The sequence below is a fragment of the Choloepus didactylus genome, chromosome 5 (genome assembly GCF_015220235.1).
Source record: "Choloepus didactylus isolate mChoDid1 chromosome 5, mChoDid1.pri, whole genome shotgun sequence".
NCBI classification, from domain to species: domain Eukaryota; kingdom Metazoa; phylum Chordata; class Mammalia; order Pilosa; family Megalonychidae; genus Choloepus; species Choloepus didactylus.
In genome coordinates this window covers 131,115,279-131,131,032 of record NC_051311.1, presented here as the reverse complement: position 1 = coordinate 131,131,032, position 15,754 = coordinate 131,115,279, and the positions used below count along the sequence as shown (strand labels likewise).

The following is a 15,754-nucleotide window of genomic DNA, read 5'->3' as shown; positions in this document are numbered from 1 at the left end:
ATTAGCATGTGGACAGACATACATATCAATGGAATAGAATTGAGAGTTCAGAAGTGAACTCTCACATCTACGACCAACTGATTTTTGACACTCGTGCCAAGTCCATTCAATGGGAAAAAACAGTCTCTTCCTATGGTACCAGAAAAACTGCACATCAACATGCAAAAGAGTGAAACTGCACTTCTACCTCTCACCTCTCACGTACCTCTACACAAAAATTATTTAAAAATGGTCCGAAGTCCTAAATATAAGAACTAAAACCTTAAAACTCCTAGAAGAAAACACAGGGGAACATCTTTAGGACCTTGTATCAGACAATGGAGTCTTAGACTTATCACCAAATGCACAAGGAACAACAAAAAATAAACTTGAGTTCATCAAAATTTAAAACTTTTGTGTGGAGGATATTATCAAGAAAGTGAAAAGTTAATAGTAATGTGTTCATATTGGTTTATTCATTTTAACAAACGTGTAATACAAATGTAAGATGTTAATAATTGGGGAAACTGGGTGTGGGGTATATGGGAATGCTATACTATCTTCTCAATGTTTCTGTGAATCTAAAATTGTTCTAAAAATATAGGCTTTTATAACACAAAACAAAAAGAAACAAGAAAAAGAAGAGCAAATTAAACTCAAAGCAGAAAGAAGGAAATAAAGAGCAGACTATCAATGAAATAGAAAACAAAAAACACGATAGAAAATTTCAATGAGACCAAAAGCTGTTCTTAGAAAAGAAATCATTAAAACTGATAAGTCTCTAGCTCATCAAGGAAAAAGAAAAAGACAGAAATTACCTATATCAGACATGAAGTAGAGGACCTCACTACTGATAATAAGGGGAAAATATGAATAAATTGATGCCCAAAATCCAAGAATCTAGATAATATGGATAAATTCCTGAAAGATACAAGTTATCAAAATTAATTCAAGAAGAAACAGAGATATGATTAGCAGTGTGGCCAGCCTGGGCCCTGGGGACACTGCAGAGGACAAGATGCAGCCCCTGACCTTCTAGAGCCCACAGTCCAACGGGAGGCAAGTCAGAACAGCATCCCCTCCCCAAGACACCTCAGTAAAAGCAGAACCTGGCTCACAGTTTCAAAAAAAAAAAAAAAAGAAAGAAAGAAAGAAAGAAATAGAAAATATGAATAACCCTATTCAATTAAAGAAATTAAATTCATCATTAAAAAGCTTCCTATAAAGAATTTTCAATAATATGATAAAATGCTTAAGTGAAAGTATTAAATGAAGAGCACTTAATAAAATCACACATGCAGTAACATCTAAACCCCATAAATTATGTTTCAGAAAAGAGCCTGGGTGGTGGTGATGTAATTTTTTTTTATCCTGTTCTGTATTTTCCAAATATTCTCCAATTTATAAATTTACATTTATAATAGAAATATCATTACAAAAGAGCTATTATCAAATATTCATATGTATTGTGCAACTTTTAAATAATGATTTCAAATCTTGGTTTCATAATTCAAAAAGGTTAATTTACCATAGTGAACATTCTCTCTACAAAGGGATTCCAAAGAAATAAGGATTTTTCCATTTGAATTCTAGAGTAAAAACAAATCAGTTAACAGTGCAAACAAGCAACGTTAGGTGGCATGAGTGCTCCAGATGCTAAGCCACAAAGCATACTTGCCTGAAAAGAGCTTTGAGATTTTCTGGTAATTCTGTTCGGCCAGCATATCCTGGGTTCATGGTAATAAATATTCCAACTGATGGCTTCAGTGTGATAGCTTCCCCAAGAAATACAAATCTACCATAAAAAGAATGTTGATGAAATTAAATGTGTTCATTGAATATGAATGCACACTGACAAATGCAAACCACTGCAAAATGCAGATTATTAGGAAGCTGTTTATTCTGTGCCATTTTATTTAAAATTCAAAAGCATACATATTTTGAATATGTTTTGAAGCATGTTTATTAAAAATACCCTCTTTCCTCCCAAAGGAATTACAAACACGAGAAGTATTCTTTTATATGTAGCACAGCCATTGCATGCTAGAACATAAAAATGAGGTCTTAGCTATTTTAATATTTAATGAAAGGTGAAGGCATTTTTGCTTTCCACATGGGCTACAATTCCATGAATAGGACACTGCATAGGTGGCAAATGCCCATGCTAAGAGGAGAAAGCCTTCCCCCCATCGAGTCTTTATTTTAGTAAGTCTATTTGCCATCGATCCCTCCTTCCTTCCATCCACTTATTCAACAATCATCTATTAGCACTACTGAGAGGGAGAATAGCACAGTGGCTCTGGAGTCAGACTGTGAGGGTGCAGCTCTATCTCTTTAGGTATCTTAATTAACCACTCTATGCTTCAATTCCATCATCTAAATAAAAAATAGATAAGAGTTAACACAGATTATGTGTTTAAATGTCTGGAACATGGTAAACACTCAACAGACATTGCCTGTGACTATAACTATTATTATCACTTGATGGCATGAGGAGATGCAGTGAAAGGTTTACACCAAGATCTGCAAGGGCTCAGAGAGGCTATTGCCAGGGCAATGGAAGAGCAAAGGGCTGTAGAAGCAAAACTGAGGAACTGAGGAACAATGGAAGAAAAATTTCAATTGGAGTATAAGGCTGATCTCTGGTTGAGAATGGGGAGGCCTAAAGTGATGGATAAGAATCTTCAAAGATTAAAACTAGTTAAGGAGCTGGGTCTAAATCACATAGTAGGGAGAGAAAAGATATAATGAAAGAAAGGGAGGGTGGATTTTGCATAGTCAAAGTAAGAATGGAGAAACCTTCATTCCCCAGAATGTCAGGCTACGGTAGGCAGACAGGCCTGGCAGGACTGCTCAAAGAATGCCAAGAGGCTAGAACAGAGTGTTTGCATGTTTGTAAATTCTGGAACTGCAAGGACCTGCTTGTAACTTGATTATAACCATAATTTAAAGAAAAAATAAAAGAAATATGGCTGGGAATTTTCAGAAATCACGAACTTGCACAGATCAATTACCATAACCTCCATAAGAAAGGATGGTACAAGTGACATCTGGATTACATCAAATAATATGATTTTGACTAGGAGCTAAATAAAATATGGCTTGAGCTCAAAGAAGAAAGAACACAACCTCTCTAAGATGGCATTAAAATAGGCAGGTAAGACAACGGCCATCTATCTAGTCATAGGAAACTGGTGTTCCAGACCCAGGGAGGGGAAGGACTGAAGGTTTTTTGAGAGATGGAATCATCTACTGCTGATCAACTGGAAACTTTCACAACAGGTTTACTGTTCTAAGGGGCTAGACAATCTTTCTCTGACAGGGAGACCAAGTATCTTCCTGTGGACAAGAAAGATAGCTGAGCAAAATACCCTAAAAAATGGAGGAAGGAGTAAGGAATGGGTAGGCCAGATATCAGGTTGCAGTGTACACAAAAATGTTACAAAGAGACCTAAAATTGTGTTGTGTACCATAATACTAAATTCTCAACTTAGGCCGTCAAACCCTAAAAGCCAGGTGTGTTCTGGCTTTGAGAGTGTGACTTCACATTGAGAAGTGGCAAGGTTCTGGGTATATTTTGAAAGTTTTTGATCTGAGTCACTGGAAGAATGTGAAGGTGCAATCTGCTGGGATGAGGATGACAAGAAAAGCAGATGTTGGTGGAAAAAGCAGGATTTTGATTTTGGAATACTGAGTATGAGAGATCCATGAGACATCAAGTAGACTCTTGAGATGTCCCAACAGGCAGTTGTTTATACACGTCTGGAGTTCAGGGGAAAAGGAGGTCTGGGCATTTAGTAGTCTTCAGCATATGGATGGTATTTAAAGCTATAAGATCAGATGAAATTTCCAAGGGAGCATGTGTAGGGAGAAGAAAGGAGAGGTCCAAAGACTGAAACTTGTGACATCCAATATTAACAGATCAGGAAATAGCAATAAAAAAATAATACTCAACACTTAGATGATGCCTATGTGCCAGGTATTTGCCTAAGTACTTTGCATTTTTTAACATATTTAATCAACACAATACTCTGCAAGATAGGCACTGTTCTTTCCCCATTTTATAGACGAGATGAAACCAGTAAAGGAGCAGGTCTGATGTCAGAAGAAAACTAGGAGAGTGTGGTGTCCTAGATCCCAGGTGAAGAACGTGTAGCAAGCCCGGAGTGATCGACTGTGAATTCACCATGGAATTCAGCATCAAAAAGGTTGCCCTCTTTTTTAAGTGACTAAAGTGCTGTATTCACATTCAAAAACCACTAATAAAAACTGGGCGGTTTTTCAAAATAATGCTTCAATATTTACTAGATTCTCTTGTTCAATCCATTTCATGAGACAAGGGGAGGTAGCAACAGACGATAAAGGTGGTTTACTGCATTCTTCCATATTACTCTGTTTGTAACAGCAGCAAAAAACCACACACCACTCACCTCCTCTTCTTGTTCCTGATGGCATCATGTATCATTTTCACTTGTACTGCGACCACTGACAGAACTTCCACGGCAATTCGATTGAACTCATCAAAACAGCCCCACGCTCCTGTCTGCACCAATCCCTTATAGATATTCCCTATGGACTAAATGATTAAAAATCAATTAAGAATTTAACAGAGAGGAGCTTCAAGCTAATATTTTGAATCATTCCAAGTTAGGAGTACATCATTTTATAACTAACTTACTTTGTAGTCCATTTGCTCTGAACAGTTAAATACATAAACCATCATGCCAAGGGCACGTCCAAGATCTTTGGTGGTTTCCGTTTTCCCTGTACCAGCTGGGCCAGCCGGAGCCCCACTCATGGTCAGATGAAGTGACTGAGTTAAGGTAATATAACACCTTAAGCAAGAGAAAACACAAATGGTACAGTCTTATAATAGATTTCTATAAAACATTAAAGGGAATCAAAGAAAACTTTTAAGTTTAGTAAGTCAAGATCTGGAATGTGGTAGTAACACAAAATATTGATCTACTTCTAATGTATTCATGGCAAATAATAAGAGTCAGAATATGTTATATTAAATTTATTTTTTAGGATAACTTTAAAAATAATATGGAGAAGAATGAATTACTTTGTTTATTTGTATCATTTCATAAGAACTTGGTATCTGAATATAAATTTTTGCTGCAGTAGTAACACTCAATTTGCAATGATACTGAATTGCTGATATTTCTAGGTAAAGATGGCAGCCAATTTCTCAAACTATTTTTTATAGAAGAAAAATACAAATCTTGAATGATGAATGAATTAAACATTGACTTCACTAAACTCTTAATATATACATCAGTAGATGAAAAATAAAAATATATATAAATACATAGTATGAAAATAATACATAATTATTTCATTATATAAAGCAAATATAAAAAACAAAATTATTATATTAAAATGTGTTTTAGGAACTCATTTTTAATGTGTTATTGCATCCATTTAGATTAGCACAATACTTATTTTTGCAGGAAAGACTTGGGTTCTTAGACTGAGGAAAATCATGCAAAAACAGAATTTAATACTTGTCAAAGAAGGAAAGACTAACAAATGGAAAAGACCTCCCATGGACTGGTATTCTATATTTGGGTTTCTGCAGGTTTATTAATTATTTTTATCTTAGTGGAACTGGATATAAAGATAAAGCATGGATGCCAGAAGACCAGGGGACTGATGTATACTTTGCTGAGCACCAGCTATTAATCTTAAATAAGATATTTGACACCAGTATGCCCTAGTTTTTTTTCTCTTCCATAAAGTAAGGTTTATCATAGGGATATATTAAGAAAGCCAAAGGTAAAGGCCCCTGAAAAATTTAAAGTACTGTGCAAAACGAAGCCATTACTTAGGAAATTGGAAAGTGTTTCCAGATCTTATGTGCATCACATGTCCAAGCCCATCTTACCACAGATATGGAGTGGAAAGGCCTCTGTACTCGGAATCAGAGCACTTTTTGTGGAGCACAGTCTCCTAGTAACCTCTTCCTCCGGCTCCTGAATTTGGGCTGAGCCCAGCTACAGGCTACACTTTGCACCTTCCTTCCAACCTGGAGTAGCCAAGTGACCAAGTTCTAAACAATAAGATAAGTGCAGAAGTGATGTGTGTGAGACCTGGGACAGCTTCTTATAGAGGTTTGACCTGGGCTGTCTTTTTCCCCTTTCCTACTGGCTGAAACAAATGTAGAAGCCACTTTTAGGATGTCGGCAACTTTAGCCTATACTGCTGCACCATTCGCCTCCGAACTGCTACACGACTGAGACCTCGGCTTCAGTGCTATCTCAATCATTATGCTGTGGGGTCTCTATAACAGCAGCTTCGCCTGCACCCTCCTAACCAATATGCCTGTGCTCCAGCCCAAGTCTATCAGTCACAAGCTGGCTTAAGCCTCTGAACCTGCCCACCTATGGATGAGGGTGGCACTATCTGCCCTGCCTGTCACACAAAGCGAAGGGCAGCATCAAATGAGATGTGATGACAGTGTCTGAAAGACACCATTAAGTTAATGTAAACAATTAGTAAAATAATCTAAAGAATGAGGTAGAAAATAAATGTACACAATGGATGAATGGATGGATGGATGTTTATCTTATCCAGCATTATTTCCACCGTCAAAATGCACATTCATCTTCCTCTGTAACTTCCAAATAAACCACATAGCGATTTTTAAATAAAAAGTTGATAAGCTATCAGGCTATCAATCCTCACAGGTAAACTTCAGAATGCCTTTTCCCCTACCTCTCCAATCCCCCGTGCCCCCTGGTCTATGGCTTACATGCCATAGACTAGACATTTGTAGTTTTGACTATGCTCAAGTGATTTTGTCAAGCTACAAATTTTAGTCCCTCACACTGAGGCAGATGTGCAAGAACAATCACAAAACTACTGAGCAAATTCTACCAACTCCCAAGGCTGCCATCACAACCCAGCTTTATAGACTTCTATTTGAAACCGTCTACACTTTTATTCCCAGATAAATCTTGTGCTCTGGTGATACTGGAAAACTGTGGACATTCCTATGGTCTTTCATGAATATACAATCTCTCTTTCATGAGTGTCAGGAATTAAATGTACTTTCTCCCATCAATTAAGTCAGCAGAGATTGGAATACTAGTTTAAGTTCATGTCAATGTGACATCTTCTTACCCCTACAAAATCCTGACCACTGTAAAATATATTTTTTACAAATATATTTACTTGGAGTCAGTTAGCAATGAACTTTTATAAATAGTAAGCTCTTGTGCCCTGGAAACACCTGAGCTGCACTGGCTTTCTTTCCATCCCTGGAACTGGCTGAGCACACTTCCATCTCAGGAACTTTGTACCTGCCATTGCCTGTAACCCTCTGTCCCCAGAACTTTGCATGGCAGGCTCCCTGTTATCATTTAGGTTTCAGCTCAAATATCCTCTTACCCAATCTATAGTAGATTCGCCCTTTAAGTCATTTTTTAAAAACATCACCCTGCTTTATTTTTGTCAGAGCACATACTACCACCTAAAATACTTTACAAATTTATTGGTTTATTGTTCCTCTTCATCCCCACCCACTCCCATGTCACACTCAGCCAGAAAGCAACTCCGGGAGAGCAGGAATCCTGTCAGTTCAATTCAACACTTGTACTCAGGTCCCCAGAATAGCACTTAACATGGTGCTTCTTAAAGCATTTGTTGAATCATTTAATGAATTGTATTATGCTCTCCCACTTCTCCTCCTTTCTCTGGATGTAATCCTTCAAAACTGGGTTAGAACTCAGTCAATCCTGGTTATTTTTACATTTCCAATTAAAGCATGCAAGACTGGGGGAGCAGGTACAGAAAACAGGGAGTCCTAATATCCGAATGCAGCCACAGCTAACTGGGGAGAACAGACTCAGAAATCAAAGATACCGCCTTGAGCCATATCAATCAGCTCAAGATTTTGTTATTTGTTAATTATGCAGTTTCTATAATTATGGTTCTCTAGTTTGGTTATCTTTAACTTGCCTCTAACTAAAAGTCAATATTCACTATTTTCCTTAATTTGTTACTTTATGCACTGCTCGCATAGAGTTTCCCAATTTGATCATTATCTTTCTGTCCATCCCTTTCCCTTCAAGCTCCCTTATCTCTGCCCATGCTGGAGAATTTTTTTGGCTTAGTTTCCCATCTGACGCAACTTTTAATTTTACCTGTCAGTTAGCGGAGTGATCACAAGTCGAGGACTGTTTCCTAAGTATTCATAGAAGTACTGGAACTCGGCATCACAAATATTAACAAAGCAGTGTTTCTGGGTGTCATCCCACTGGTGACGAAGTTGAGACAGCCAAGCAAAAGCTTGAGGACTAACAACCTAAAATCATTGCACAATCATTATGTGGCACATAGGACACTGATATTTTTGAACCAACAAACTTAATCCATTAATCTAATCAACTCATGGGGTTCACATTTTGTTTCTAAATTTATCATAAATAGCAAATCCCTTGTATGCAACTGCAAATTGTAATTGCATATAGATGCTGAGTACTGAATCAGAGATACACGTATAGTAAGTCTTTAATAGGGCTTTTCCTGTAAGACAATATAAATTTGTTCAAGTAATGCCTTCCCCTTTCATGAATCACCACAGGGGATTAGATAATTTTAATAACTTCATTGCCATATCACCAAAATCAGATGAAAAATAACACATTCCAAAAATTTCTGCATGTAAGAGATATGAAAAAGCTATACTTTCAACAAAGGCCATTCTGAAACAAGTCTGCATTTACCATGGAGATTTTCCAGTTCATTTTTCATTAAATCAAATATTAGTATTTTCCAATTCCTATTCTTTCCTATCTTACTTAATCCTAACCATTTCTCCTCCAGTGTGAAAAATATTCTCAGTCACTCTCAGGGTACATGCAATCCAAGGGTTTCTTGGGAATTATTTGAAGTTAATGAAATTATTACTACTGATTTGTCAGATGACTATACAGGTATCAACCCTGGATATTTATATACATACTAAGTGATCAGGAATTAGTAAAGTCAATATTTCTTTTAGTACACAATAAGGGACAGATCTTGGATCATAAACTGTCCTATGTAAGCAAATCATCAGACTGATAAAATATCAATCAACTATATAAGACGATGCAAGAGCATATTCAAAGAGTATTTATCAGTGGTTCATTATCAAAATGAGAATATACGGTAACTGATGTCTTGCAAGAAATCAGTCTTGGATTAACAATTAAAGAGCATTGCTCACTAATATTGCTGAAGCTTGACTAAGGAATATTTAAGTTAATGTCATTCACAAAGAAGCATTTGCCTGTACTTGGCAGAGAGAATTAAAATTCACTTTGATTCTAGTAGTTTGAGAAAGAACTAGAAAAAAATAAAATACATCTCAAACAATAGCATACCTTTAAATTGTGCAGAGTTGCATTTCTTTAGTACTACCATCCCCAGAAAACAAAAGGGATATGGAAGAAGTGGTTATCGGGCCTGATCTGTCAATGCTGTGCAGTAGACAAGCATACTTGACATTCAAAAGTAGGAAAACATTTTGGAAAAAATAAGAAAATTCTCTTTTCACATTAAACACCATCAGCCTCTAGGAGACACATGGACTTTGAGGGATATGGAAATAAAGTTATTAATACATTGAAAGGATTAGAAAATAACTTCTTAAAGGAAAGAGAATTGTTTAGTCATGAAAAGAAAAGACAATGGATAACTTAAGAAATGACCTAGAATTATGGCCAACATTTGTTTCCTCAGGAGGAAATGGATTAACATGAAGTGGTTTAAGTGACAGACGTAAATTCATTACTATTGGCTGTGTACACCACCGAGATCAGAGGCACCAGTCAATGGACCAAGATAAATACATATAAGAAGTCAGAAGACAAAGAGATAAACACCATGACTTCCCATGGCTTTTCCACCCTGAGTCAATTTTTGGATGATCTCAGGCTCCCAACATAGCAAACCACTTTGGGATATTGTTTGGGATAACTCACAACAGGATAATATAATAGATAACCCAAATCAAACCTACACAAAATAAGTATAACTTCTCAAAGCTAACTAAAATACACCAACTTTCAGACTGGCCCTATAAGAAATAAAGTGGGGTTTATCCCAGGTGTTCATGGGTGCTTCAACATAAAAAAAATCAATTAACGTATTAAACCATATTAACAGAATGAAGGAACAAAACTACATGATCATCTCAATTAATATAGAGAAACCATTTGGCAAAATCCAACATCCCTTTTTCATAAAAACACACAGAAAACTAAAAGAATAGAAGGAAACTTCTTCAACATGATAAAGAGTATACTTGAAGAAACTGCAGCTAACACCATACTCAATGGTAAAAGACTGAAAGCATTAACCCTAAGATAATAAACAATACAAGGATGCCCAGAGTCATCTCTGCTATTCAACATTGTACTGGAAGTTCTAGCCATAGCAATTAGGCAAGAAAAAGAAATAAAAGGCATTCAAATTGGAGAGGAAGAAGTAAAACTTTCCCTATTTGCAGATGACACAATTATATAGATAATCCCAAATGAATCTTTAAGAATGCTACTAGAGGTAATAAGTGAATTCAGCAAAATGACAGGGTACAAGAACAACACAAAAATCAGTGGTGCTTCCATTCACCAAGAATCAACAATTCCAAAAGATATCAAGAAAACAATGAACAATAACAACTAAAAGAATATTTTATTTATAATAACTAAATAACAACTAAAAGAATAAGGTATCTAGGAATAAATTTAACTAAGAATGCAATGGATTTGTATGCAGAAACTATAAAACACTGAAATAAATTAAACAAGATCTAACTAAATGGAAAGTTCTCCTATGTACATGGATTGCAAGACTTAATACCATTAAGAGGTCAAATTTTACTCAAAGCAATTTAGAGATTCAATGCAATTCCAGGCAAAATTCCAATGCCTTCTTTGTAGAAATGAAAAAGCCAATCAAATTCGTATTGAAGGTCAAGGGGCCCTGAATAACTAAACTATCTTGAAAAAGAAGAACAAAGTGGAAGGACTCACATGTCTTCATTTCAAAACTTATTATAAAGCTACAGTAATTAAAACAGTGTGGTACTGGCACAAGGATCAACAAACACACCACTGGATTAGAACTGAGAGTTCATAAATAAACCCCCATATCTAGGCCGATTTTTTTTTTTTTTTTTGCAATCATAGAAAGTATTTTATTTTCTTTTTTAAATAACAGTTTTATTGAGATATAATCCACATTTCATAAAATTGACCCTTTTCAAGTGTACAATTCAGTAGCTCTTAATATCATCACAGAGTTGTACCACTATCACCACTATCTAATTTTGGAACATTTTCATCACCCCAAAAGAAACCCCATCCCTGCTAGCAATCACTCTCCCTTCTTCTCTCCCACTGGCCCTTGGCAACCACAAATCTAATTTTTGTCTCTATGGATTTTAGGCAAATTGAATTTTGATAAGGATGCCAAACCCAATCAATGGGTAAGTATAGCCTGTTCAACAAATGGTGCTGGGAAAACTGGATATCAACATGTAAAAGAATTAATTTGGAACACTACCCCAGGCCATATACAAAAATTAACTCAAAATGGTTCAATTACCTAAATATAAGAACAAAACTATAAAACTCTTAGAAGAAAACATAGAGGACCATCTTCAGAACCTTGTTTAGGCAATGGATTCTTAGACTTTACACCAAAAGCATGAATAGCAAAAGACAAAAATAGATGAACTGGAATTAATCAACATTTAAAACTTTTATGCATCAAAGGACATTATCAAGAAAGTGAAGACTACCGACAGATTGGGTGAGTATATTTGCAAACCATGTATGCGATAAGGATTTAATATCCAGAACATATTTTTAAAAACTCCTAAAACTCAACAACATGAGGACAACCTGATTTAAAATTGGGCAAACAACTGAATAGACATTTCTCCAAAGAACATAATAAATGGCGAATTAGCACATGAAAAGATGATCAACATCATCATCCATTAGAGAAATTCAAATCAAAATGAGATACCACGTCACACACCCCCAGAATGGCTAGAATGAATTCTATGCTTGAAAGTGGCTAAAATGGGAAATTTTATGTTGTGTATATTTTACAACAATATCAAAGTATCAAATTTTTAAAACAATGACTTTCTCGGAATTACTTTGACAATAAGCCCCAATTTTAGGAAAAATAACAATGAATACATAAAAATACACAACCGACTTGCCTTTTGAGAAATAAGTTTTGCCACCACATCTCTGGCATGGACATCTATGGTACAAATGGTCATGATCTTCTGCCTGTCTCCAGGTGGAAGTTCTCCCAGCAAGAGTGCAATCAGTGTATTCAACTGAGAAATCTGGACAGAATTGTTTTTAAAGGAGGGATGGTTACAAATAAAGAATGTAACAGCCAAATGTGAAGAGTCTTTTAGTTTACAAACCAATTTCAAATATGTTATCTCAGCTGGTCCTCAAACAACACTGGGTGGGGAGAGGAAAGAGGAAGAGGAGACAAATAATCCTACCCCTCACACAGATAAAGGAGCTGAGGAGGAAAAAACAGGGACAAAGGCAAGGTTTCCAGGCTCATGGATCTGACTGTCTACTGATAATGATCTAGTTTACAACTTAGCTGGAACAAAACAACTACAAATCCTAAAAAGTCAAATTGGGCTAACTTCTTTAAAAATGTAGTAAGAAGCAAATACCAAGTTATTTTTTTTTTTTTACCTTTACAAAGGGACTTGCCTAACAATTAGCGATTTTATTTTGGAAGGAGACGATGATTACTGAGAAAATATTTTAAAATGCAGAGGCTAAACCATATCCTACTTCATTCTTCTTATTTACATTCCTATAATTTGTTTAGGTCCATCTATCTCTTAGGTCAATTTTTTTTCAATGGTCTTTTTTAATAGAATGAAAAGGCATGAAATGGAACGGAATGATATGGAACAGAATGAAATGAAAAATGCTGCCTACAATACAGGTAGTAATTGTACAAATTGTTTTGTGAAAACTAATTTAAGTTTTAGGCTTTTGAGTGTGTGAACTTGATCCAATATAAAATATTTCTTATTGTGAATTGTGGTCAGAAAGGTTTTAAAGATACGGACTTGGTCATTTTATTAGCATGCTTCTTTCCTATACAAATATATTCCTGTTACACTTCAAGACTTCTTTGCAAGAAAAAGATTCACACCTTACTGAAGAGTAGTGTACTATGAAACAATACTGTCCCCTTTCCTCTTTAGCTCTGTAAAGGACAGTCAATTATAAACTGTTAGTGCCTGAGAGAGTTGGTAACAAGTAAATGTGACAGATCATCAGACACATTCAAACCTTTGTAACCTACTGTCAAAAACAAGTTCCCTATGGTACTATTATCACATCCCAGAAAACATGAAATGCTGCAGGCCTCCCTGAGACTGCTGGGCAGCTGAGGACTGGAGGTTAGAGAAAGTTACAGAATTGTAGTAAGAATGGAGAAGAAAGACAGGAAAATAACTGTAACATGCACAATTTACATTATTTGAGGATGTATACCAACTTATTACCTGCATCATTTCATTTACTCTTCATATTATTATACTGATTTTGTAGATGAGGAAATTGAGTCACAGACATTTTAATAGCATTTACTAATCAGGGGAGTGAGAATTTGGAGCCGAGCAGTCTGAATGCAGAGCCTGAACCTTTACCCACCACACCAGGTGGATGCTGCTACCAGCCTCCAGCAAACCTACCCACCACATTCAAGTCTGAGAATCTGGCTGTGTAACAAGCATTCCAGAGACTCTTAAAACCAGACACAATAGAAAGTTGGTCCAAAGGAATAAAAAAGATTTACTTCAGATATTCAGAATATTCAGATATTCAGAATATACAACATCCATATAAGCATAAAATCTCTTAATATCTTACATCTATAAAATGTAACTACATTTTAACAAAAGCATATGTGATCATTATTTCATGCTTGGCATGTTCAATGTTCATCATCCTCTGGATTTTAGGTTCCACAAAGGCAAGGTCTACATCTGTTTTGTTTGCTGTTCTGTCCCCAGAGCCACTGAGGAGCTGAATGTCCAATAGCAGGCACTCAATGAGCTTTTGCTGAATACACGAATGAACATATAATAACAGTCTGTGCACAAGTTTCTAAACAAAATTGAAACTCATGTTTATTTTTAAAAATTGGATTTTGATGACGGATATTTTCTCATCTGTTTCAAGACATCTAGTCTTTGCAGTCTCAAAACTTGCACTGCTAACAGTAATTGGTTAAAACGAGCTGGTTGTGGCAATAGTAGTAATATCTTATGCCTTGTAAGAACATTTACAATATCAGGTGCTTTTACATGCATTGTCTTGTCTGAGTTCCCCCACAACCTGTGATTGCTGCATTATTGATTCATTTTTTCATGGAAGTTCAGTCAAATGAAAGAAGAATAAAAATACATCTAAACATTATCTGTAAAACATCATATATTGAGCTCTTAGACTGTCTCTCAGGATTATACCTGCCCTGATGATGTGTTTTTGTAACTAATACCCACAGAAATAAACAGGAGTTATAAAATGATAGTTGTTTAGGTAATGACATGAAGCAGCAATTACTTTATGGTCAACCTATGACCGCTTACAATTTTATGGTCTGTGACATATAAAACTTTCCTTGACAGCTTTTTTTCTTTTTTTTTATTATACCCCTGCCATATAACCAACACTTTTTCTTGTCCTTGCTCATAGCAGCATTACCTTATTTTCTACTGGACCAAGGGTTTTGCCTCAAGTCAACTACCTATCTCTGAAACTCAAGTTGCTGCTTTCTTCGAGCACCATAGCTTTAGGTGTAGCAATGGTTACACCTTGGATTTAGTTAAAGCAAAATTACAGCACAGATCTTGAACTAGAAAGAAGAAGAACAGAGTGAGACCTCAACTCTTCAGTGCCAGCGTCACAAGCCTTCCATGACCTCCCACTGCTCTCCCTCTTCCTGTATCACTTCACTCCAAGCACGCTGGCGTTCTCCCAGCTTCTCCATCTTGGCTGCTTCAAGGCACTGCAACTGTTTCATCTGCCTGGAGTCACTTTCTCTCCACTTTTTACATGGTTGGCGTCTTCTGATCATTCAGGTCTTAGTTCAAATTCATCTCTTCAGATTGGCCTTCTCCAGCCAATTATGTAGAGGTTCCCATTTTATTTTCTTCATGGTACTTCCTAGTATCTGATCGCTTACTTCCTTTTTTGTCTGTCTCTTCTACTTGACTGTAAGCTCTCAAGTTTGAAGTAAGACCCTTATATGTCTTATCCAAAGCTAGATTCTCATGACTATCACACTGGCCAGCATAAATCATGAGCTCTGCAAAAACTGGTGATATGGATGAATGAATGAAAGAATAAATGAACAATGCAAGTCGGCAGTAATAGACACCAGAACAACGTTTTGCTTTCTCATTCACTTATTCATACAAGATAAATGTGTTTAGTTTCCAGAGCTTACAGTCCAGTGAGGAAGGTAGATAAATAATTATACTTATTCTGCTAGGGAAAGTTGTAAGCACTGACTGTACTCAGAAGTAGGGCCTTACCTAATCTAGGGTTTGGGAAGGCATTTTGGAGGAAAGAGTATTTAAACTAAGACCTAAGGAATGAGCAGGAATTAGGTTGTTGTTAGGGGTTTGGTCCCAGTGTTAAAGCCACAGGAAATAGCCACATGGAACAAGAGGCCCCGTGAGGAAACGGAAAGAAGTCTAGAATGGCAAGAG

The 15,754-nt window shown here is 36.2% G+C and overlaps 1 protein-coding gene across 1 annotated transcript in view; it reads right to left on the bottom strand.

The window, feature by feature from the left end:
• DNAH11 (dynein axonemal heavy chain 11) overlaps positions 1-15,754 on the bottom strand; it is a 415,753-nt gene that overhangs the window by 246,887 nt on the left and 153,112 nt on the right. The window contains 5 exon segments of the mRNA XM_037836873.1: positions 1,658-1,774; positions 4,410-4,555; positions 4,658-4,814; positions 8,130-8,290; positions 12,209-12,340. Of these exon segments, the coding sequence (XP_037692801.1) occupies positions 1,658-1,774; positions 4,410-4,555; positions 4,658-4,814; positions 8,130-8,290; positions 12,209-12,340 (713 nt within the window).